General features: G+C 41.2%; 1 protein-coding gene across 2 annotated transcripts in view; it reads right to left on the reverse strand.

The window, feature by feature from the left end:
• Positions 1 to 23,510, reverse strand: part of LOC112553421 (neuronal acetylcholine receptor subunit beta-2-like) — a 32,000-nt gene that overhangs the window by 3,292 nt on the left and 5,198 nt on the right. Inside the window, exons 1-6 of one of the 2 annotated variants that reach the window (XM_025220624.1) lie at positions 12,174 to 12,778; positions 6,693 to 6,835; positions 6,456 to 6,500; positions 5,144 to 5,253; positions 3,268 to 3,569; positions 1,740 to 1,979 (exon numbers count right to left, since the gene is read on the reverse strand). In XM_025220624.1, coding sequence (XP_025076409.1) covers positions 1,740 to 1,979; positions 3,268 to 3,569; positions 5,144 to 5,253; positions 6,456 to 6,500; positions 6,693 to 6,835; positions 12,174 to 12,198 — 865 coding nt within the window. In that variant the 5' untranslated portion in view covers positions 12,199 to 12,778. Of the gene's footprint in view, positions 1 to 1,739; positions 1,980 to 3,267; positions 3,570 to 5,143; positions 5,254 to 6,455; positions 6,501 to 6,692; positions 6,836 to 12,173; positions 12,779 to 23,510 lie in introns of those variants that run through there. The other variant, XM_025220623.1, reaches the window with a different exon arrangement.

Genomic DNA, 23,510 nt, shown 5'->3' on the forward strand with positions numbered 1-23,510 from the left:
ACAGGTTCGCTTCTCTATGCAAAAGCAAGCAGGCTCAACCTTCTCATTAATCAAAGAGAGTGTCCAATAAAATTAATAAAATAATATTTATTAGCACCGCAGAATTTGCTTTAGTAAAATTTCATTAACAGTTATACTTTTTGCAGATACGAACTTTGTTCTTCCGTTGTTGATTTCCTCGACGCGGGGTTGGAGGTTAGCTAAGTCTCCCCCGCTCTTCCACCGACCTAGCTGGCTAAGGGGGGTCGCGGACGTACCGGTGTTCGTCAGGGGGGTCGCCACAAGTAAAAGGTTGAGAACCGCTGATTTAACGCTTTATCAGCTGCGACACGGCGCATGACACTTTCTCAGCTACTACAGTTATTGTCAGTAACAAACAAACAAACAAACAAACAAACAAACAAACAAACAAAAAAGATAAGCGACTATTAGACAAAAGAGAGGGAGATGCAAACACACGTTCACATAGTTATTTTCAATAAGAAAACAATTAACATGAGTTTGTCGAGTTAATAGAATGCAATCAGAAAATTATGTAAATTATGCTTCAACCCCTCGGGATTTGTAAGCAGCTATGGTTGACCTGCGACCTTTTGTCATTCCATGCAATAAACGTCAGAAGGAGGCAGTAACGGTGAGTTTATGCGTACATCAGAAAAAGTATTTACATGAAAGAAAACCTATTCATTCTGGAAGTTTGTTTCCTCGAAATAACATTTCAATCGATTATCAGTGATCTCCCGTCAACAAACAAAATCTGTTGACCTTACAGGGTTACGATCCATCTCATTTGTTGGTGGAGGTCTCTATACTGAACAAAGTCGACGTTAATTGAAAGCAAGAATGTGTGAAATTAAATCACTTCGCTATCTGCGATAAAACCTCCGAATAACAAAGTTATCTCTTCTCAGTTATCTGGGTTGTAGGAGGAGCCCATTGCTTAGCAACAACAGTACCCGGGTATCAAACTGGATCCAAACACTCACCACACACATTGTAAGAGAGTGTGATGAGCTTTCTTGCATAAAGCCTGTCTTTGTCGGAATTTACTTCTAAGTTTCTTTTCCTCCTTTCAACTTGAGCTTGAAGGACTTTTTTCATTAAAATATTTCATTATGCTCTCAAGAGAAAAGTTAAGCAAATTATGGGTTTCTTTAGTGTTGGGGACTGTAAGAACGAATGGAAATTGTAAATAAATAAACAGAAGAATTACAAACAACCAGGAAAAGGGAAAGAATGTTGGAAAGGAAGACAAAATCCCAAAAGATAATAAGGACGAATGGGAACTGGTAAGTCGAACAAACCAATAATTTAAAAAAAAAAAAGACAAAGCAGCCTAGGAAATATCTGCTGATGAAACAGAGTGCTCATCATTCCAAGTGATGGCCGATCGATCGGTCAATGTCTAAAAGCTGAATGAGACGGAAGGAAGAATGAATGGAGTATGTGGCGAGTATCAACAAACCGCTTACTACAAACCCCGGGGTACACAGACACTTAGAGCACTCCTTTATCATTGTTCTTAAAGGGCCTTCTAAACCAGACCTGCACTGTCCACCCGTGTGTCAAAGTCTGGGTATAAATGATCGTCGTGTACAAAACTGAACTAGATATGGGCCATTTAAAGGCTGCGAAGACCGTTTAAAGGATGAACAGGAAACTAAAGCAAAGACTAAAATGCGATGATACGTTAAGAGCATTAGTAAAGCAGACGACGACGATGATGATGATGAGTCTACCCAGTATCGATATGCTCTCGGAGGTCTTGGGCATGACTTCGCTGATGATGCTGAGGTACACGGTGAAGGACAGAAGAACTGTGACCGCCAGCGCCATCTTTTCTCCCGACGACGCCGGCAGCAGGAAGACGAGGACATTGAGGAGCGACAGCATCACCACCGGGATGATGGTGTTGAGGACGTAGAACGTACGCTTCCGGTGCAGGCGGATGCGGAACGTCACCCCAGTGTGAGCAGTGCCTGTGGACAGATACGTCACTCCACCGTTACCCAAACACAGCATGAACAAAGTAGGAGTCACATCTTCAAACAGAAATCACCTGCCATACCATAGTACTCTCCTCTTCTCATTATCATTTTTCTAGACTTTTCACAAATATACGGGGACAAAAAAACTTCACACAGACACGTAAACACATGAAAAGATCACTCACACACACTCAGACATGCGCGCGCACGCACCCACACCACACACGCGGATATGATGGAGAAAAAGAGAACCGGACTTATTCTTTCCACATCACTGCCAGCGGCTCATTCGTGCGTGTAATTTCTCAGCCACAAGAGTTGCAGAGAACATTTTATGCTGCGGACGAGTTCTGTTAATTTCCTGGGACATGTAAGTCTGAATTATAATTAGCCGCTGGGGTCCGGCCCTAGATTACCAGATTAGCATTATAAGGAATCTTTGAAGGGCTTTCTGAAGGCGCGCCTTTGACCCTTCAGTTCCAGAGACATGGCGGAGTGACACAAGAGAAAATTATTCCTGATTGATGTCTATGAATACTACTCAGTTTATTGCTTGAAGACGCATCATTCATACCGCGACTTGACAGTAGCCTCGTCACCAGGCTCATCCATCACACAGAGCAGTAGATATTAGTGATCCACACACCCCTCCATGGATGCTTGCTGGCCATTGAAAGCTATAAAAGTTGTTCACACAACAAATCTCGATGCATTTTTGTCGATGAAGCCAATATCAGTTTGGTTTTGACTATTGGAGTCAATGTGAATACCTGATGACAGGTAGCTGTGCATGTTCCAAGCTTTCATCCTGTACAGTGTTCTCCACACCTCGACTCACTGTGGCCATTCAATGTCAGCCAGACATCTCCATCTTGAAGTGTTACAGAATGTGTTGTTCAGTGCCGGTCTCACTCCATTCTCTTTGCATACTAAGGGATACGATTCTGTTGTAACAGAACTTCCGTTGCCAAGCAACAGCTGCTTCTAATATCCACTGCGATCGCTGACATTTTATCGATTGTCTGTGCCTGGTTTAAAAAGTCTTTTTCCCTATTTCCTCAGATCCTGGACTTTTTTGCCAGATGATTCGTTCGGAGATGACTGACCAAAGAACGAAAAAATAAGTGAGCAATAAAAACCACAAACAAATTAATAAATCAATAAGAGAACAAATCAATGAGCAAATAAACAAACAAATCAATAAACAAATAAACAAACACAAGAACAAACAAATAATAGAACCCCCAAAACAAACGAACCAATAAACAAACGAACGAACCTGGTCTATAGGTGGAGGGGTAGAAGTAGGGCTCTGCCACAGCCTGAGTGATGTCCCACTCGCCGTTGGGGATGCAGGCGTCGAGTCCCACGGAGTCAGAGCCCGGCTGCACGTCCAGCGTCTTGTTGGTGTGCATCCAGGTGAGGAACTTGATCTCGCAGCTTTGAAAGTCGAACGGGTACTTGCCGATGTTGACCTCGCAGATAGTCTTGGTCAGAATACCCGGCTCCCAGGACATGTGACCCGTGTGAGCGATGCTGACTAACATGGAGTCGCTGCCCAGCTCCGCAAAATTTTGGGCTCTGTGAGAGAAAGATGGCGCTTCAAAACAGAAATGTTGCTGACAAAGAAGGGTTGACAATAGCAGCAGTAACAACAACAATTATTATTATTATTAAAAAATCATCAACATCTCAAACAGGTTAGTTCGAATGACAAATGTTTCTGGAAACTTGATGGTTTATGCATGTTTGTAATCTTTGCCATATGAATTTTCTATCCCTGCGCGTTCCTTTATCGACAATTTTAAAACGAAATTAGGAAGGATGGAGCGTGTTAATCCCTTTTTCACAATTTTATTCAATATCAGCAAAGATTTCATATTTTTTGCCAGAAAAGAAAAAGGACTACAAAAATATAAAAATCTTTGTTGCGTGTAAATCCATCAGGTTTATCAGCTTTTGCCAGAAAACTCCAGTTTCTTATTATTCCTGTTTGCTATTGTCGACGGTCAATGCCAAGTTTCCGACACAGACAAACACTATTTTATTGAATGTGACACTAACAGACTTGGAGGATAGAGGAAGGGGGATCCCGTTTAACCCTCTCCTTGACCTGTAAGGAAAATACTGACAGGTCTCCAGACAGTATCACACCGCCATTGTGGTCTGTCTACTCCCTGTAGGGGTGTGCACTGAGCCACCCTGTCCCACGCCTTTACGAAGCCTGTCGAGTAAACAAGTGTCTGTATGGATGCTTGTTATGTGGATCTCTCGTGACTTATTCCCATATAGCCACCCGGATCATCATTGTATCTCTGTCTTCGTTACACACACATTCACCTCCATATGTCTTGTCAAACGTGTTTCCAACATCAAAAACATAAAATGTCTAAATTATTTAATTACTGACTCCTTGATTCAGCTATGTGATTGATTGAAAAAATAAAGTCCTAAAATATTTTTACAATATTTATATCTCAGAATTGTATGAACAAGCCATCTGTACCTCTTGTAGCAGGCGTTTGTATGATTTTCTTTCTTTTCATAATATTATCCTTCCTCTGTTTTCCTCGTCTTGTACATTCCCAATGTCCTTCGTAACAACTTCTTTAGTTTGCATTCTTCGTCAAATCATTCAATGTAAGTTGTTATCCCTTTTAATGTTGATATTAATATTCCTGGTCATGCAATCTACAGTCTTTATTAAATCTTTATTGAACTTTGTAATAGTTAAATGAACTTTAGTTGCAGCACTATGTGCCGGTGCAAGGTGGGAGGATTAATGTTTTACGCCGAGCTCCATTTCTGTCTACAGTTCAGATGTTACACATTTCAGATTGAATGGCCGCTTTTTCTGGATGATTGTTTTTAATTCATAGAATACACAGAGACTCAGTCGCTCCTAAATCTGTACACTGAGCGATGGAGCAAGGAAAAGATAGGAGAAATAAAAAAGTAAGAAAATGCGGACTAGGGGAGGACGGACAAGGACCGAAGTGGAAGAAGACATTTCTAGACAAAGTTGCGAAACGTCCATCACTCATCATCTCACTGCTACTCACAGATTGATGAGCTTCACATTTCACACTCAAGCATTTCTGAAGAACAGCCCGAAGGCAAAGCTTGGACAAACAATGGATCACAAGGACACTCACGTGTTTTCCACCAACAGGTCTGGAAGCCACACGGATTTCTGCGCCACGGTGATCTCTTCCACTCCGCCATACTTGGATGGATCCCAGGTCAGAAACTCGTCGTCCCATTGCTGAAATAGCAAGATATCGACTGTGGGTGGTAGGAGTCATTTTATTATTTCATTATTTTATGCCATTGCTAGGAGTTTTTTCATGAGATCGATGACAACATTTTTTAGGGGAAAATGGCCGCAACAGTCCTTGTCTACTGGTTTCACTGTTTTGATATCTTGAAGGACTTACTATTACACAATTCTTCTTCTGTCGGTTTTATTGTTTCCATCAATCGATCTTCACTAAAGGAAACACTTTTCAGCATTTTTTCTTAGAGAACGAAAGGAAACGAGGAAAAAAAAAGAATAAAACGATAGAAATATTAGATTATTGGATGGATGGAAAAAATATTTTTAAGAAGTAAACCGTTTAAAGACAAGGCGTAGGGGAGAAAACTGCTTGAGACTTGGCACTACTCTGCGGCCAGGATGTAATCAGTTCTTGAAATCTTCACATGATTATTTTATGTTAAGGACTGTGTGTGGACTTTAGCCACATTCCTTTTTCCATGTCAGCTCCGTGCAAGGCTTTGTTACCCGCAATCGCTTGGAGCAGTGAACAGAAACATTCTTTTCTTTAAGACAATGTCTTATAAATGTTTTATAAATGTTGTTTTAATACCAGCAAGATGGAAATTGCTAGGAATAATGAGAATGGCATTAATTGGTCGTCTCCTAAGAGGAGAGCATTCGCGGACGAGAGTTACTGCTGATGAGCAGAGCTCAGCTCAGACGACATCACACAAAGCATCATGTGAGTTTTTTTTTCTCTGCAGACGAAGACGTGCGATGAATGTTTCACCAGGAGCAAACATTTCATTGGTGTTTTTATAACTCTCTGTTTGTTTGCTTTGATAGTTTCCGGTTGATTTTTAAAGAATTGATTATTCAAAGAAATGTGGTTAGAGTAGTAAAGAGCCTGCTAAGAGAATTGCAGGTAGAGAATAAGATAGATGGGTTGTGCGAGGAAAGATGGAGAAAGGGGAAAGAGCGAGCGAAAGAAATTAATCTTGTTCCTACGCCAATAAGTTCTGAATAAAAATATTGAAAACTTCTATGACAATTTTAAAGTATAGCTCAATTTTTTCTTCAGAGAAATTTACCTGAGAGTCTACAGGACACGCTCGAGATTAATTTAGTTCATCTTTGATTGGTATAAGAATTATAGGCATTTAGGATTGATCATGATAACGATGACGATGATAATGAAATTTACTGACCATATTAACCCAACCGCTGGTTGTTAAAACTTGATTCTTCATGTCCTGAAAACAAACCCAAAGCAAAGACTGTTTGTATGCGAGAAGAACGGAAGGGGTAGTCCCCAAGATTTGTGTAAATATTATCTGGCACTGAGCTACAAATTGTTTACCTCATTAACCCTTCAATGTCATGTGAACTCTGACTGAAAATATCAGGAACAAAAAAAAAAAAGTATGGTAGATTAAAAGACATACCAAGTCATGAATCATAAGAAGAAAGAGAGACAGTCGAACTTTAACAGCATGCGTCTGGTTGAAAACGGGTGGAATTACCCGTTTGTAGGTGGAGAAAAGGTCGCTGTGCAATCGAGCCACATCGTCAGCCGTTGCAGAATATCCTGGAGACATACAACACAGTGTCTTGTTGATGTAGAATAATGAATGTTTGACCCCTGAGCCGTCTGAGGTCGAAAGGGCAACCTGCATAGTTCACAAAAGTTTTTAAATGTTCAGAAAGTCAGACATAACTACGGGAACTAAAGTTGTGGGAGGGAAAGGAAAGAATCAACCATGTAATTAAGTATGTGTCAATTTAGCGAGGTTTCAAATATTGACAACGAGGGTTTATTCAGACGTTCGGTGGACGCAGGCTTCCAGATCTCTTTGATTCTGTCCATCGGCTGCCGGGGAGCAAATATTTGTTTCTGTGGTGTCAGGGGTACACTTGCTGCCAGACTAATGACTGATGCCATGTTAGGACCTCACTTATGTGACCTACGTGCCACGTGCGATGTAGTCCTGAGGTCACGTGATGTGTTAGAGTAGTCAGCAAAAATGTTCTGTTCAGCTGCCTGGGTTTGTTTTTCTTTTCGATCTTCTCAGAACTTCTCTGAGATTGTGTCTTTTGAGAGATGATAAATAGTTGTCTTCCCCTCTGTATGCTTTTATTCCCGAGCTGTCGGTGGAGTGTGGAGATGACTTTTTTTTAACACTCACAACGTCCATAAATAATACTATTGCTGTCCAATATTTTTCTTTACGAAAAACCTATTTGCGTATTATCGAATATAAAATTACTTTGAATTAAAAATATATTTACACATTAGTGTTCACACCCCTCCTTATCTCTGTGTGTGTTTGGGTGTTCTTACCTTCATACCTAATTCAGTAATTATGTCTACCTCTTGTCTTTTATCCTGAGTTTTTTTGGTTTACTTTCTCTCTTTCTCTTTCTCTTTCTCTTTCTCTTTCTATCTTCTTTGTTTAGCAACAAATGCTTGAGTCGAAGACGACTGCATTTTAAGGGTCCTGGTTGCTGACAGCAGTGCTTTATTCTGGAATAATACTCAACAATTTTCGGCGCCTCGTATCAATCACTTTCATCCGCTCCCCACCGACCACTAACAACGCCTTACTTATGAGGAAGTCACTCTGGCTTCTCAAGCTGCGCTGGGAGTGACTTTTCTTTGGTTCTGGTCGCTTTTCCATCTCCTCACTTTTTGTGGTGAGAGAAGAACACTAACAGCTATTACCACAAGTCGCCACACAACTCTTCGCCTGGAAATGAGGAAATTTTCTGTCTCAGTGATCGCGCCATCGGGAGTGTCACTTCTCCAAAACGAGACGAATGTGTCCGAAGAAACATCGGAAAGGTGTCAGCGGGTCCTGGGAGACGGAGAGAAGGAGGAGACGGGGAAAGAGATGGAGAAGACAAGGTGGGCTATCCTTTTCTGTAGGAGACAGAGGAAGCATGATCCCTAAGCACGGAATGGTCTCGGATAGCCTGACCTGTGGCGTGGACAAACGCGGGTTTGGAACTCGGCAACAGCACAAAAACTGTACAAAAGGAATGTTAGGCCATTAGCTACTTGTTTTGATAAATAACATTATTGCAGTCCGAGTGTTCTTCATATAACATGTCCCTCCTTGTGTCACAAGACCTGAAAATAGCAGGAATGCGAAATGTGAAAAACGATTTCGTGTTCTTGATAATCTGGACAAGGTCTTCTTCCCTACCAACATCTCTTGCCTCCTCTTTTTCTTTCTGTACTTCTTTTTACACTTCTCTTTTAGCATTAGTGTTCGTGTTCTAGCATATCATGATGATGAGAATTTTTAATTGTATTAGTTGATAGTTATATTTAGTATTACATAATTAAATTAATTTTCTTCATCTTTTCGGCTCTAATGGATGATGATGATGTTGACTTTCCACTTGAGACACGCTCGAGACTACTCAGTGAAGTTCAAGTTCTCTGTTTGTCTTATGTCTCTGTGTGTTTGCTTGTCTACCTGCTGCTCTGTTAGTCTCTCCCTGTCTGACCGTCTATGTTTGTCTGTCTGTATCTCTGGCTATTTGTCTTTCTGTTTGTCTGCTTGTTTATTTCTCTGTCTGCCTGCTTTACTACATATTTCTACATATTTCTCTGTTTGTCTACTCGTCTCTCAGCCAGAGTGTTGGTGCCCTGGTGTCCATAGCTGGTGTCTGGCCAGTGAAAGCATAATTGGGCAGGAAAAGACGGTCAGAGAGAGATCGATGGAATAAAGGTCAAAGGGTTACAGCTAGAAACAAAATACCAGCTAATAAACACAAAACTGGCCTGGAGGTTGTGTTTCATAAAAAAAATTTACCAGAAAAAGGACAAGGGTCTCTTTTCTGACTAAAATGCCTGCATGCTAACCCCTCAAGCCTTTTACACACACCCTGACTTCTCCCTGTGATACACATGCTACTGATTATGCAAGGTCGTCAAGGCAACCAGTACAAAGCTAAACTTTTCTTTCCGTCAAGGCAAACATTCACAAAGTTCACAGAGCAAAGTTCGCAGAGTTGAAGTCACTTTGATCTTTTGATGTCCGGCACCACTTTTTTAAAAATCAAGACTATTTTGAGACCTCAGTACTAGAACATCCTGCTGGCATCATTATGTCAGTGTGGGTACAAAAAAATCTTCATTATTCCAAAGTTATCGCTGGATCACATGTTCCACCAGAGGAAATGGATTTGTACTTAAGAAGTGCAGCACCAACGTGGGGGCCTGTCCAGAGAGGATGGCTGGCTAATTATACAACACTTAACGGGTGATTGGCTATTTCAGCTCTTTGCTCCATTCCTCAAAGACGGATGTGGCTTTGGTTGCTAAGGATGGGGACTCCTTACTTGCTAGATAAGGGCGACAGAACAAATTGAGGAAACTGTGAATGAGTGTCTGCCTATTGAGGAAGTCCGAACTGTCCTTCCTAGGCCAATAAGATGGACAAATGTATGGGTAAGTGGAGACAGGACCAATGTCTTAGTTATGCATCTATTCCTGACTGTGGTCTCTTCACTCTGCCATTTACATCCCAGTGGGGCCTCTTGGACGCCTTTTTGAGCTCTGTGCTAAAATATCTTTTTAAAAATATGCTCAAAGGAATACATGCACCATAAAAATAAATGTTTCAACAAAAAAGAATAAATAAATAAAGCAGGAAGCTCTTTAAAGATGAGTTTCTAGACTCTCCACCTCAGTCTGCCTTCTCTTCTTTCATAATGTGACATGGTTTTCAGATAGCCAACCCGTTGTTAAAAAAATAGTAAAACTATATCAAATGCTAACTTTTATTTACAGATATCAATGTTTATATATATAACATCCTCTCAGGTGCAGCCGTTTGTGAAATATTCTGTGGATACTTCCAATTGGAGATTAATGAGGGACGAAGAGCGCAAGAAAGCTATACAACCTCACTCTAATGTCTCCTGTCAACTATGGCTGCTTCTAGGGCAATGAGATTTCATCGAGCAGTCTTCACTTTTCATCCTCCAGAATATTATTTAGCAATAGCTTTAGTGTCAAAAGTCTTTGTAGACATGTATAGCCATGAAACAGTTAAAAAATATACGAATAAAGTATTTCTGAATTGTACTTTGAAAACCAAAACATCTCAAAAAGCAAACAATAAAAACTGACCCAGACTCACAGACTGCCGAGAGTTTTCATTTTAGTTGTGAAAAATATATTTTGCTGTAAGATTTAATAAATTTTCTTTAGCATGTAACACATAGTAAGTCCCAGTTCGATCGTTTTATATGTAGTTATAGGACTGCACATCCACCGGTAACATTTGTTTTTAGTATTTCTCTTGCCCTTCAATAACCCCCGAATCAGTTTCGAGGAAGCCATGTCATGCTTATTAAATAAGTCTCAGTTCGCGTACACTCCTAATCAGTCGTATTCTCAAGTGAACAGTTGTTCGTCTTACATCCATAAAGAAAAGGAAACCAATCAAATCGGACTAAAATAAATCTGTGTTAATGTTTTTCTCAACCATTTAAACCAGAAGTTTGCTAATGTGATAAGAACCGATCACAAACCACATTTGTCAAAGTCAACTAGATAAAGTCTGTTTGCATGTAAGACACAGCTTATTTGTGATAGAATGGTCAGCGCTCCACTTCATGTCACCTTCATCAAAATCAGCAACTGACCTTTTGTGCAAGCAAAATTAACTCCTCAAGTAGAACAGTAATGAAATCAGTTAAATAATAACTAGTATAAAGGGTGTGTGTGTGTGTAGAGAGAGAGAGAGAGAACGGTGCATATATATATATACACACACCTTAAAATGCGACAATGGCAATCCACGGTTCTAGACTTTGACAAAGGTTTTGACTTTGATAAAGAAATACCAAAACTACCCATTAAGAAAAAGAACTCCGATAATTTGTAAGTAACTTGCTTTATATGTTATAGGATTCTGTCTTAGAACTAAGACTGTCCTAAAGTCTGGAACTTAGAGACATTGGCTGGCTTCCTGCATCAAGTCCCAACTTCTTCCTCTCCGTCCACTCAAACTGCGATTAATCACGACTACATTATCAGTAATGTGTTGCGCAAGGTTCCTTCAGTCAAGAAAGGCCTCTACAAGTCACATTTAGCTGAAGGCCACCGAGCAATGAAAGGAGGGTTAGTGATGAAAGTGGGAATAGGAGCTGGTCAATGCACGGTTGCCATGCCTCATTTCTCTCAGCTCACTGAAATCCATACGGAACATGAGAAATTAATCTTAGCTCTTAAAAACTGGTTCTGGTGTTCATTATCCACTTAACAGAGTCGTGCGTAGAATGTTCTAGCCATCAGCTGCATTTATAAGTGGTTAGTTTCTTGCCTCGTGTTTTTGGGTCTTTGTGTGAATCACTCAAAAATAAAAACAGGAAACGCAAAGCAAAAAGTTTAAAAAAATTTTTAAAACCAAAAACCGAATGAAATGAGTAGTTACAGCTTAAGAGCTTCTTGGAAAGTTTCAAGTTCTCTGGAGCATATAACATTTTAAACGGTAAGGACATCACAGATAAAAATGAGGACCTCCTTGAAGTCTTCTTTGGTTTCTGAAAATATAAAAATGTAGCTAGTGCTTGGTACTCCTCTCTGTGTTCTATTCGCTTGCCAGGATACTGGTTTATTCTATACCTTGCTTCAAGTGCCATAAAATGACAGTTTGATTTTCTTTCAAGAACGCTTGCATTTTGATCCTGATTTTTTAAAAATGCCTTTCCTACAGGACTTGGCGTGCGTGTAGTAATTATTTTAATCTTAAAAAAAGATTTTTTTTCTTTTCCATTTACTATCGAGCTGAAATCTGTGTTTACATACGTACAAAACGCGTCTTCTATTTTTTTTTTTCTCTACAAACACATTGACTGAGTAGGTTTCTAAGTAAATAACAACAATAATATCAGAATCTCGCACATACCTGGTGGATACACGCTCACCGCCATGTCTTATGTTCCGACAAGAATCACAGACCGTGTTCAAGCCAACTTCTCGGTCAGCATTGCGACTATGGTAACTTTGGTGTAGTCTCCGCTGATGGTCATCAAGTACTTGCTATAGTCACCATAGTAACGAGCTTACCAAATAACCACACTTCCTCCCGATCCATTATAAATCCATCGATTCATTCTTTTATGAGAACATTTGCTGTGTTGGCGACATTACACAAACGTGTGCAAGTTCTTGAGAGGAAAAATTCCCCGGATCCTCCACAGTCTGTAGTGAGGGGGAGGGGAGAACTCTACCTAGGCGCAGAAAAACATTTCCACAGTAAAGCAAATACTTTGTACTTCCACTGCATTTGACAAACACGAATTGTGTTCCCTCGTGCCACAGCAAACGTGTGCTACCACGACATTACAGCAGCCGTGCGAGTCTTTGCTGGGGATAGTCCCCCTCCCCCGTGGCCCACACCACGACCCGACAGCGCCACCATCGGCATCGCATGGCCAAGCGCCTCCAGCACTCGTCACACCAGTGTTCTTCCGCCGAGGACAGAGTACAGCTCCGCGCATCACTTCACTGCTGGATGTAATCCCGCGAGACACCGCTGCTCTGTTGCTGCTGCTGCTGCTGGTGATGATGATGCTAATGGCACATCGTGCCGAGGAATTAAACAACTCACACTGTCTCGAGACAAAAAAAGTAGTTACAGAACTCGTCCAGAAAAACGGTTGGGGTTGGAACAATAAAAATAAACAACAGACCAAAGACGAGTTTTATCACTTGTCCAGCTTCAAACTTTATCTTTTAAAAATTTATTTTTAAACTCAGTAAGCATGACCAGAAAGTAGTCCTGTTTCGATGAACTATAAGTATGAAAGGGGATTTTGCATTATTCTTCAGAAAGTAGAGTAATATTTGTGTTTTGCTGACCGGTCCACGTGATGTCAATACTCACCTGCCTCTAGAGAGATTATCTGTCCACCACTTCAACTCCTTATATAAGAGGGGAGGAACGATTATTTTTTCGGAAAATTTATTTCACAATGAAGAATTATTTTTGAAGCAGTGGAGGCTGAAAGCCATATTTGTTCAGCTCTTCCATCTTCTAGCCATCACCTGTCTGTGAGAGTGTTGAGCAAACCAGGCTCTTCTGTCTTTCTGTCACGGACTTGCGTGCGATCCCTTCCACCCCCATGTTTTCTATTCTTTACCTGCTATCACATCCTAGCCTTATTATCTCTTATGTCACCTGTGGAACAGCAGTATTTCACCCTTCGACTCACTCAGATCGATTTTATTTGCTCATTCTTGACTATTTTTCTGTCAGTTCTAGCTTCTCAATTATTCACTTAACCAGAAATTGCATTTGAGTGTTCTTTTTTGTCTTTCCTTTGCAGTCTATTAAGATAATTACCAAAAATAGTATCGCCTAAAAAAATTTACAATGTAATGATAACAATCAGCCAAAGATGGAGATGAAGAGAAAGAAGAACCGGAGTTGACAAGCAGCAGATTATTTTTAGTTGTAATGATAAGTTCCTTTGTCTCCCAGTTCTGGACCTAACACACATTAGAGCTCCAGGATTCAATTTTGCCCCTTCTTTGATGTCTTTCATAATTTGACTTGTTGACTTCAAAATACTCTGTTTTAAGAGTCAGCAAGAGTACATCAGCAGAAAAGTTCAGGTGTCAAAGTAAACTAAGAAATTGCACGAAAGTCTCGCCAAGGGCCTGTAAACATGGATTCAGAATCCTGTGGACGATGAACCAAACTCACGACTGGGTTCACAAGCTGCATCAGAAGCGAACGGTTCATTGAACTTTTCTCCGTCCCAGTGAGTTCTACGAAGAATAAACTTGGAGAAGAGCCCCGCAGCGGCAATCAAATAGTCCAGCCTCTTGTCGCGACCCGTGAACTTGACCTCAGTGCAGCCTTGGTCTGCACTTCATCCTCAACTTCCACAAAGTTCTGACCTACAGGAGGCTTGTTGCACTCTGTTCGACAATAGTTCAAACTTTTGAAACTGGAAAAAAGCAAGAAGCATAATCTGTCAGCCTACCGAGCTTAATAATAATACACCATTGTCACCCTAGTGGGACTCATTATTTGTAGTGTTCTTCCAGAGCTTTGATTGGTCCTTAAACATTTGAAATGTTGTCCAGGATAATTTAGTCTTGTAGCATTATTTTAATTGTATTTTATTTGTAATTTAATTGTATTTGCTTGTTATTGTTATTGTTATTTGAAGCATAACCCATCCCATCAAGTATTCACTCTTTTCACCACAAGAAACAATGGGAGACAATGGGAGCCTCGAACTCAGATGTCAGCTTTTCCGCTTGACACCTAAATTCAAGAAGAAAAACTGAAGGCTGCGTAGTCGTACTGCGCGGAATTTCAATAATCATCTTTATTCAGAAAAGTTTCTCAGCCATGTACCTCGCCAAGAGGAACAGGAAGAGAATGAGCCAGACTGTGTGAAGAAAGGTCTGCGAGTGACATATTGCAGTCGATGCTCCAATGTTTTGTTTCTGCATTTTTTAGTTTTAAGAGAAAAGTGCTCATGGCGAGAACGGAACACGAAATTCTATTATTAATCCTGCAGGACGAAGAAAAATATTTTAAAAATTGTCTTTACGTGTAGAGAAATATGCAAAACAAATATCTGCAGCCAGAAAAAAGTGCTGATGTGGCAAGCATTATTCTGGAGTTGATACGAGGATCTTCACAAGGCTTTCAGCGTGGAAAAAAGAAACAAATACGAACATGAATAAATTGTCTACTTTCGATGAACTGGTTGTCTGTCAGACTGTCCTCTGTGCTGCATTTTAAAGACAGAGCTTTCTTTCGTCATGAATATTTAAAAAATAATTTTATTATGTTAAATCATATATTTTTCTGAATAAAACTTTGCAAAATACAGCAATTTAATGCGGTAGTTCTGGACTATCTGTCTTATCTAAATATTCCTTTTTAATTTAATATTTCTTTCTAAACAATTTATGTCAGATTAATTGAAATTGCAACTGTTTTCTCTGAACTGGTCTATCAGTTTTAACCTTTGACCCACAAGATAGCTAGCTTTCTTGATTACCTTGTTTACTCTGCTTCTACTACAAGTTCTTGCATTCAATCTCCAGGTACACACAAGCAAACATCTACTGGCGGTTGTCTCTTGGTCAAAGGGGAATATCGAGACAGCAGGAGGACTAAGCAATGGTCAAACAGCAGTATGAACATTCACATAGCTCTGCAAGTCCAGAGCTGTGTCCCCGCGGGCGCGAGATGATACATATTGAACAAAGTAAGCAGTGCAGAGTTCAGAGGTCACTGATTGAAAGTTCTCGCAATCAAAACAGTGATTGTGGGACGTTTGCCTGCTGATCATTCGCCATCTTGGACAAGGTGTCAGAACCATTTTCTGTTGGATGCGAGGTAAATGGAAGAGACTCGTCACGAGTGCACGAGAGTATTCGCGAGGGATGTACAAGGGACTCGGGATGATGATGCAGACGCCCTCTGTTTTCATGACCCCAGTGACGTCACCGGCTGTTCATGTAGATCCGAACGCCCAACCGTTCAGTCTCTCAGTGGGGCTGCAGTGTCTGTCAAGTCTGATACAAGAAAATCATTCAGTGGCTATCGTGGAATTAGGAACTTAATCAGTCAGCCATGTTTCCGTGAAACCTACCAGACCTCACCCTCTCCTGATCCTCTGGGGCGCCATCTATGAAGCGAAGTGTATTATCTCTATCTATAACTAGTACAAGCACTATCTGGAATTGCTCTTGTGGATGAATTAAGTTGCATTGTATATACAAGAATACAGTATGCAAAGTCATACCCGAGGAGAGGTCATAAAACAACTTTGAAATAATGATCTTGTGAATACACTTTCCTCGTCAAAGCTACAAAGCTACAGATGTTAGGTGTATCCATGGAGACGTGTGAGATCCAGGTAGTAGTATCATTAGTATTAGATTAGGAGAAGTATGAGTGCAGCACCAACTGTAACAACAGCTTTGGTAACAGCCTAAGGGAATTCAACAAATATTGTTTAAAAACTTTCTCGAATGTTCTGTGAATTACGCGGAAGGCGAGATGCAGCAATGACAGCAGGAAGCAATATGGCGGTAGACGATGTTTTACGAATCTTTAACCCACTCAGTGTAAGCCCTCTCTTTCACAAATACTCTTCGTAAATCAGAAACTCTCCATCATTGCCAGCTCACCCATCAATTTTCTCTCCTTCCTTCATGCGGCGTTCTTATGCTGTTCTTTCCTGCTGCGTGTGATTAACTGTCAGTTAATTTGTCATCGCCAGTTGTCAGTCTCTTTAATAAAGAGCTGTCATCATCCGTTGTCAGTCATCATTTTCTTCCTCTAATCCCAATCCCACATCGCACACTTCCCCTTCTCAAAGAAAAAACAAAAACAGTTCGGGTTGGGAGGTGGGTGGTGGGTGGTGGTAGTCAAGAGATTTCTGACAGAGAGACAGAGACTGACACATTCCATTGAACATAAGAAAGTGTATGACATTTAATCTCACAACTTTTTGTTCCTGTGTGTCTCTAAAGCTGCAGTCAGTCTGAATGCACTGTAGCTGTGCACTTGCCTTGACAAAAGCTTGACCTTATCCGCAAAGCCACTCCACAATGCCAGATGAGATCGGAAACAGGAAGATGAATTGTCGGACCATCCACTCCCTGACGGTCAAATTAGGATGACAAAGGAGAGACTCGACAGCGAAAAGTGTTTATACAAAGAGAAGTGACCACATTAGATATGCACCAACAGGAAACAACTGCGACATAACAACAATCATAAAAGTAAGTCAGGGACTTGGAGATGGTGCGGAGGTTCAGAGTAACTGGGAGGGAGGGGTAGAAGTCACCGAGACAAATCTTATGTAAGACATTCTGATTTCCTACCACCAGCAAGCTGGCACTACATCATAAAAATGTAATCGAAGACCAAGTATTATCTGTATTTTTTGGGTGGAAGGAAACTGAATGGCTCCGACATTTTTCACAAACAGCCTTGGAACGCTGCTGCCAGTCTTGGAGGGCTTAGGCCGTGTGTGTGATGTGAAACTAATTCATCTTCACCTATTTATCACTCGGTTCTAGTTCAATACATTGGGCTTCAATGTTCTGTCTACACATTCTTTAAACCAAAAACTACTTTTTTTGCTACTTGCGAGAACAAGATTAGCTTCGTTTTTCTTTCTTGTCAAAAAGAGGGTTGGTGAGGAGAAAATACATCTTCTGTACATCGGGACAGAGAGACAGACAGAGAGACAGACAGACAGACTGGCAGGCAGGCAGGCAGGCAGGCAGACAGACAGGACAGACAGACAGAGTGCTTGCGTGCGTGTTGTGCTCATCATCCCTGAAATGAAATGAGCTTCCCTCCCTTCTGTCCGCCATTTCACGGTTTAATGTAATGAAGAACAGACGAAGCTAAGAAATCAATAGGACAAATGAGTAATGCATTCTGTGCTTCAACGCATCTCCTTAGGGGACGATCACTCACATCGCATCATTTAAAAAGTAAGCATTTCCAGTCTACGAGTTATCGCTCTTTATGCACACACATCGCGCTGTCCGCGATTCCATGGCAAGGGAAACAACACTGCATCGTATGGCTTCAAGATGCACGGTGGTACGAGTTACGTGCCCTTAAATGATGGTGTTCTCCCCTCCCCACCCATACACATACAAGCTATCCCCCACCTTTCCTTTTCCTCCCTCCCTCTGTCATCACCGACGTTCCGCTTGAGAAGTTAGAAAATGACATCTACCCACCAGACGTATTCGGTCTAAGACCCTTGATTTATTTCCCTTTCCCACGTGAATTCACACCCAGTTGCCTCCCTTCATTTTCTAAACAGCCATCCGTTTGGTCTACGTTTATTTTACCTCCTTTCTCAGTCTGTGGAATATTCTTCCATTCCTTCCTATGTGTCTCTGTATATTCATGTGTTTGCAGAAATGAATTCATTGTAAAGGAAAAAAAAAAAAAGGAGACATAAAAAATGTCAGAAAGAGGCCAGCGACTTTCTTCAATCCATTGGAGAGATGCTGTAGCTCTGGCATTACTTTGCATTCTTGCTCTGGTCCGCAACCACCCCAGCCTTTTAGAGATTGGCTGTGCAAATAGGGGAGGAAATTGTGTAGGTGTTGGAGTTATGCGGCTCACTAGGAGGGGCAGGAGGATCAAAGCGATGTCAGACGGTGGGAACAGATGATGCTGGCTGATTCATGGGCCATGTCACTTGCCCCTCGGACAACGAGTAGAGGAGATATATTACTGCGTGGTTTAAAATCAACACTCACACTGTCCCTCCCTCTCCATCTCTTTTTTTTTCTCTCTCTCGCAAACACATACACATACAAACACACAACACATACAAACACACAACACATACAAACACAACACACACTGTTGTCCCTGCAAAAGGTCCATTTGAGATCAAAGTGTCAAAATATTATCATTTACACATTTTGTTCTGATTATAAATGTATTTAATATCTAAAAGTTAATAATAAGTTTTTGATAAATTCCAGAATTAATTTTTCTTCACTTTATCAACTCTCGAAATGTTCAGTGCTCGCTAAGGATGCGAAACATTTTGTAAGATCGTGATTTTCGAGATTTGTTCGCCTGCATGAAAATTCGAATCTTTGAAGCACTTCTTTAATTATTTTACCCCCAGCTGCCCCCTTAAGTGGGTATTTCCGCTGTGGTTAAATCGGGTGTAATCAGTGTTTGACCTTTTAACTTTTATTCATAACTCTTCCTTCTTTTGTCAACGTGTAGTGGATGTATTTCAGTAATGGATCTTCGTTTTTTTTCTTTTCGATTAGTTTCGCAATGCTTTTCGCTCTTGCAGTTCTCCACTAACAGTTGTGCGAACTGATTTCACCGATTGTTTTCACTCACTTTATTCCATTTCAATCATTTTCCCTCTGGCGATCTTGAATCGCAGTCATTTCACTCTAGTGGCCATTGCCTTCTGTTGATTAACGGAAAATATCACATTGCTTGAAAATATCATGAGTGGAGCCAAGGTTAGTGGAGCCCTCATTTCAATCGGTAAAAGGTCGATTTGCAGCCCTGACCTCTGACCTGAGTTTATGCCGCCGTAAACTACTCTCCTCATTCTTTTCTGAAGCTTTTTCTGAAATTGGTCTTCGTCGTTCAGTCTGCAGAGATCATCCTTTACTAACATCGGGTTTTAAACCATTGCAATTATCATGTTGTTACAATGGTGTGGACAGTGAAGTGAGCTCACTTGTTTACTGTTTATTGCTCTGAAACATGTAGCATCTGTTTACAGCACTGGCTGCCTTGCCAGGATACACACCAACCCCACTCCCTTCCCATGACTTTGTAACAACTATTCCCCCATCTTATTTTCCGGTTACCTGTTGTTTTGCTTCCTTCACTCCCCTATCCCGCTCTCTCGCTCCCAGGTGAGATGGAGATGTGTGTGTGACACACCCTAATCTGTCTTACAACACGGAGTGACAGGCTTGCCAGCGGTGTCTTATTTACTTACATCGCTTTTGGGTTAGGCACTCTACCCGTGAGCCTCTAAATAAACAATTACCAAAAACACAATATTTACCTGTGGGGCAAAGTGGGAGCGATTAGGTGAGAGGTCATTGTCAGTAACGAATTGCTCACAAAATGTTTTCCTTCCCATCGGACTGACTGCCGGCGATGGAGCATCCACCACTGACTCTCTCTGGTGCAGCCGCTCTGTATCTGTCTCTCCGACAGTTGGCATCAGTATTTTTCGAGATAATAATTTACTTTATTGTCGTGTAGAAAGGTTTTTAGTTTTTAGTTTACATTCCTACCCTACCCCGACACAACAAGACATGGCCACCACGATACACCACTAAACCACCATCACTGCTGTCGTCGCCGCTATCTTTGTAGCTGTCATTAATAGTGACATCACACCACAGATAACTGAGGACTAGTCAAGGAAAAAATAGAGCGACAAAGATATTGAAGTCCCCCCTTGGTAGACCTCAGCGGCCATCCCATGGTAACCTGGGCCCAGGTGCACATCACTAGGAGTTAACCGTCAAGCAGACGGAATATAAAAATCGTCGTCAACATCTACAGCAGTTTGGCTGTCTACTGCCGAGTTCACCATACATAACCAGCCAGAGAATTATTGTAGTCTGACCCTGGAACTTTGTGTATGACATGCTTGGGGTGTCATAGATGGCAGTATTGTCCTCTCTCTCTCTGATTCTTTTTGTTTCTCCCTCTGTCAGTCTTTCCTCCTCCACCAGAGGTTCCGTTCAGTCAAACTAATTCCTAAACTGCAGGCAAAAACTGAATGGAGCCAACCCTGCTCTCGATTTATTTTTTCTTACACTCAAGCAACACAAACCCTCACTGCCAATTAAACCGAGAGCAAGTCGAGTGCCAGAGTTTCATCCAATTACGTAGACCTCGAGTGTGATGTACAGATTTTGTGGGGTAATCACTGCACACGTGTCCCAGCCGCCACCGAGACAAGAACTTCTGATGTCTGCTCATTGTAGAAAAAGAAAGAAAGAAATAAAACCTAGAGCCAAGCCACTAAATCCTGTCTTCTTTCTCCCAGACATTGTATCAAAGCTTCCTGGCTGCCAAGCTTCCTGCAAGTCCTCCATTGAGAACTTTAGCTCGCGAACTTACTGAATATGTAGCAGTGTCTGTACTGAATGTAGCTGTCTGCTCTCCCTCTCTCTCTCTGAAAGATTATATTTCTCAAGGGACTAATGAGACTTCAGCTTCCATACGTTTGAAATGTTGGTCTGCCGGCATACTGTGCGATTTTTGTCAGAATTAGATATATTTAGAGTGTACTGCATATAAAATAGAGGTTTATAAAGTGACAAGTAATATTTAGATCACTCGCTATTTTTAATTATCGTTACCTCATTAATTAAAGTAATGTTTGGGAGCGTGAAAGAAATATCTAGGTTGTTAAAAAACCTGTGCAAATTTATTATATGTAAAACTTTAGTTTGGTTTTTAATATTTTACATCAGCAAGCAAGCTGAGACTAGTTCACGGCAAGCTGTCAAATCGTCTTAAGAAGTGCGTGATCTAGAGATAAACTGTCTGTGCGGGAGGCGGGATCTGAACCTACAACTCAAGATCTTCCCTGAGTTGGTCACTAGCGTCTACCACCGACCTGCCACAATGGGAGATGAATTTGCTAGTAGGTTGGTAACATAATGTCCCTCGAGTTATTTATACCGGTGATATTTCATGTGCCAATGACAGAAGGTAGATGTTGCAGTATTTTTGTCGACTCCGTTGATCACATGAAGCAGCGTGAGACAGTCGTTATGATATATATGAACTCAACTTTTACATCAGAAAGAAGATTGCAGAAGTGAAGCACAAGAAATGGTGCACGTGTTCAAGCTATACTTCATAGTGTTATATTCTTTAGTCTGGAAAGCCGTTGATACAGCACACGAAATTTTAAAAAGATAGCTTTCCGTGATGGAACAATTTGCACCGCGATTTAAAAAAAAAAAATTCTAGTTTTATCCGAGATCAGACTTTGCCGCAGTGCAGGCCTCGAGGAAAAGATAAAAGAAAATATTCACGTGATCATTACAATCGTCAGAAATAGTTCAGCCATTCGGAGATTACTTTCTTTTGATTTTCTCTTCTCATGATAAGGACCTTCCACTACGCTGCCATTCGTTTTCTTGGGTTCCTGAACATAAAAGCCGCAAGGTAGCAAAACTGTTCGCCTTCAGGGGGAGGAGGGTGTACACATCAAAACCACATAAAGAACCCGGAAATGACGTAGGCAGTAAAGAACAGCTCGAGGTGCTTTGTTCGATGTTGACCGGAAATCAGAGGTATTGTGCGCATCCTCATCTGCGCAAACACGGAGGCTGACAAGCTGCTGCCTCGCTGTGCAGCCAAAAGCTTTGTCCGAGGTGATGTGGGCAAAGGGAGACGATTTGGCGAGGGTGTGATGAACGACTGGGGTGGCTCAACGCATTTTCACAATTACTTTTCTCCCCCATTCCCTCCAGCCCCGGCTGTATCCCGCCTCTAGCCGTTCACCCAATCAAATGTCCGGGTAGGACGAGGATCTTTTAAACAACAGGTCAGAGGTCAAAAAGAAATGAAGGTCAAGCGGAGACAATACTGATTATTTTATTAGTTTCACGCGCAACCGAGATTATTTCTCGCGTACTAGACCATAAAAACCGAGATTATAAAAGCATCGGCAGATGAATGAATGAATCGATGAATGGATGGATGTGCACTCTTCAGAGGAGAAGGTGGCAAACAGCGCAAGACGAATTCTTCCTCACCTCCATTTAAAAAAAAAGTTTCCGACATGTTGTAACCTTTTTTTCACTTTGACAGATTGTCGACTTTCATCATCTTGCTTCATCTTTCTTCTTAAAGGGCTTTTTTTCTAACAACATGAAGAAATGGAACGAAATGACCTGCAGCATTTGCCGAGGTCCGGGTAGACTGTTCTGTTGGGTGTTCCTCCCAAAACTTTACTTTCCACACATTTACAAAGTCTCAGCTTTCTTGCTGTCAGTGCAAACGTGGACACAACAAATCTTCCTTTAAATATCTGAGGCAAAGCTGTGAAATGTTATATGTTATGTTCAGTATTTTTTTTTCTCGGCCAAATAATTATTATTCTGAATTTAAATATTTAAGCGTGTACTAGACGTTTCGTCTTGTTATGAATAATCTCTTGACACACCCACCAAGACGTGTCTGGAAGAAATATCTATAATTTCAATAACTTCAACACCAATGCAATAATTTGTAAAAAGTTACGATAGTCAAACTTTTCACAATCGATATTTAAACAATAGTTCTTTGTTACAAAGTCATTTGTTATCCTGTAGCTCGCCATCAACTATCACCATAGTTTAATTTCTAACTCCATGGCAGCCAGGAAGTTGCCGAACACTAACAACCAGTTGTCGTGTGTGTCAAGTCCTAATTTAATGAACCCTTACCTATACACAGCTCCTGGCAGCCTCAACTGTTCGTTTACCAACTGTAAACTACAAGCTACGGTCTCTCCTGTTTCTGTGGCGTGTCTACACCATGTTTGCCGGACCACTCAGACAGGCGCAAGATCCACATTCTGACCACTCCACTGCCTGCCAGGTCCCTGGCCTCCCCGGGGTTCGATTATCTACTGAATGATTTTCACATTCTTCGCGAAAAGGCTCTTCGATATTGTTATTGACAGGCTCAACTTTGATTGGGCCTGACAGGCTTGCACCGTTGTAC

This window comes from Pomacea canaliculata, linkage group LG12, assembly GCF_003073045.1.
Source record: "Pomacea canaliculata isolate SZHN2017 linkage group LG12, ASM307304v1, whole genome shotgun sequence".
Lineage (NCBI taxonomy): Eukaryota > Metazoa > Mollusca > Gastropoda > Architaenioglossa > Ampullariidae > Pomacea > Pomacea canaliculata.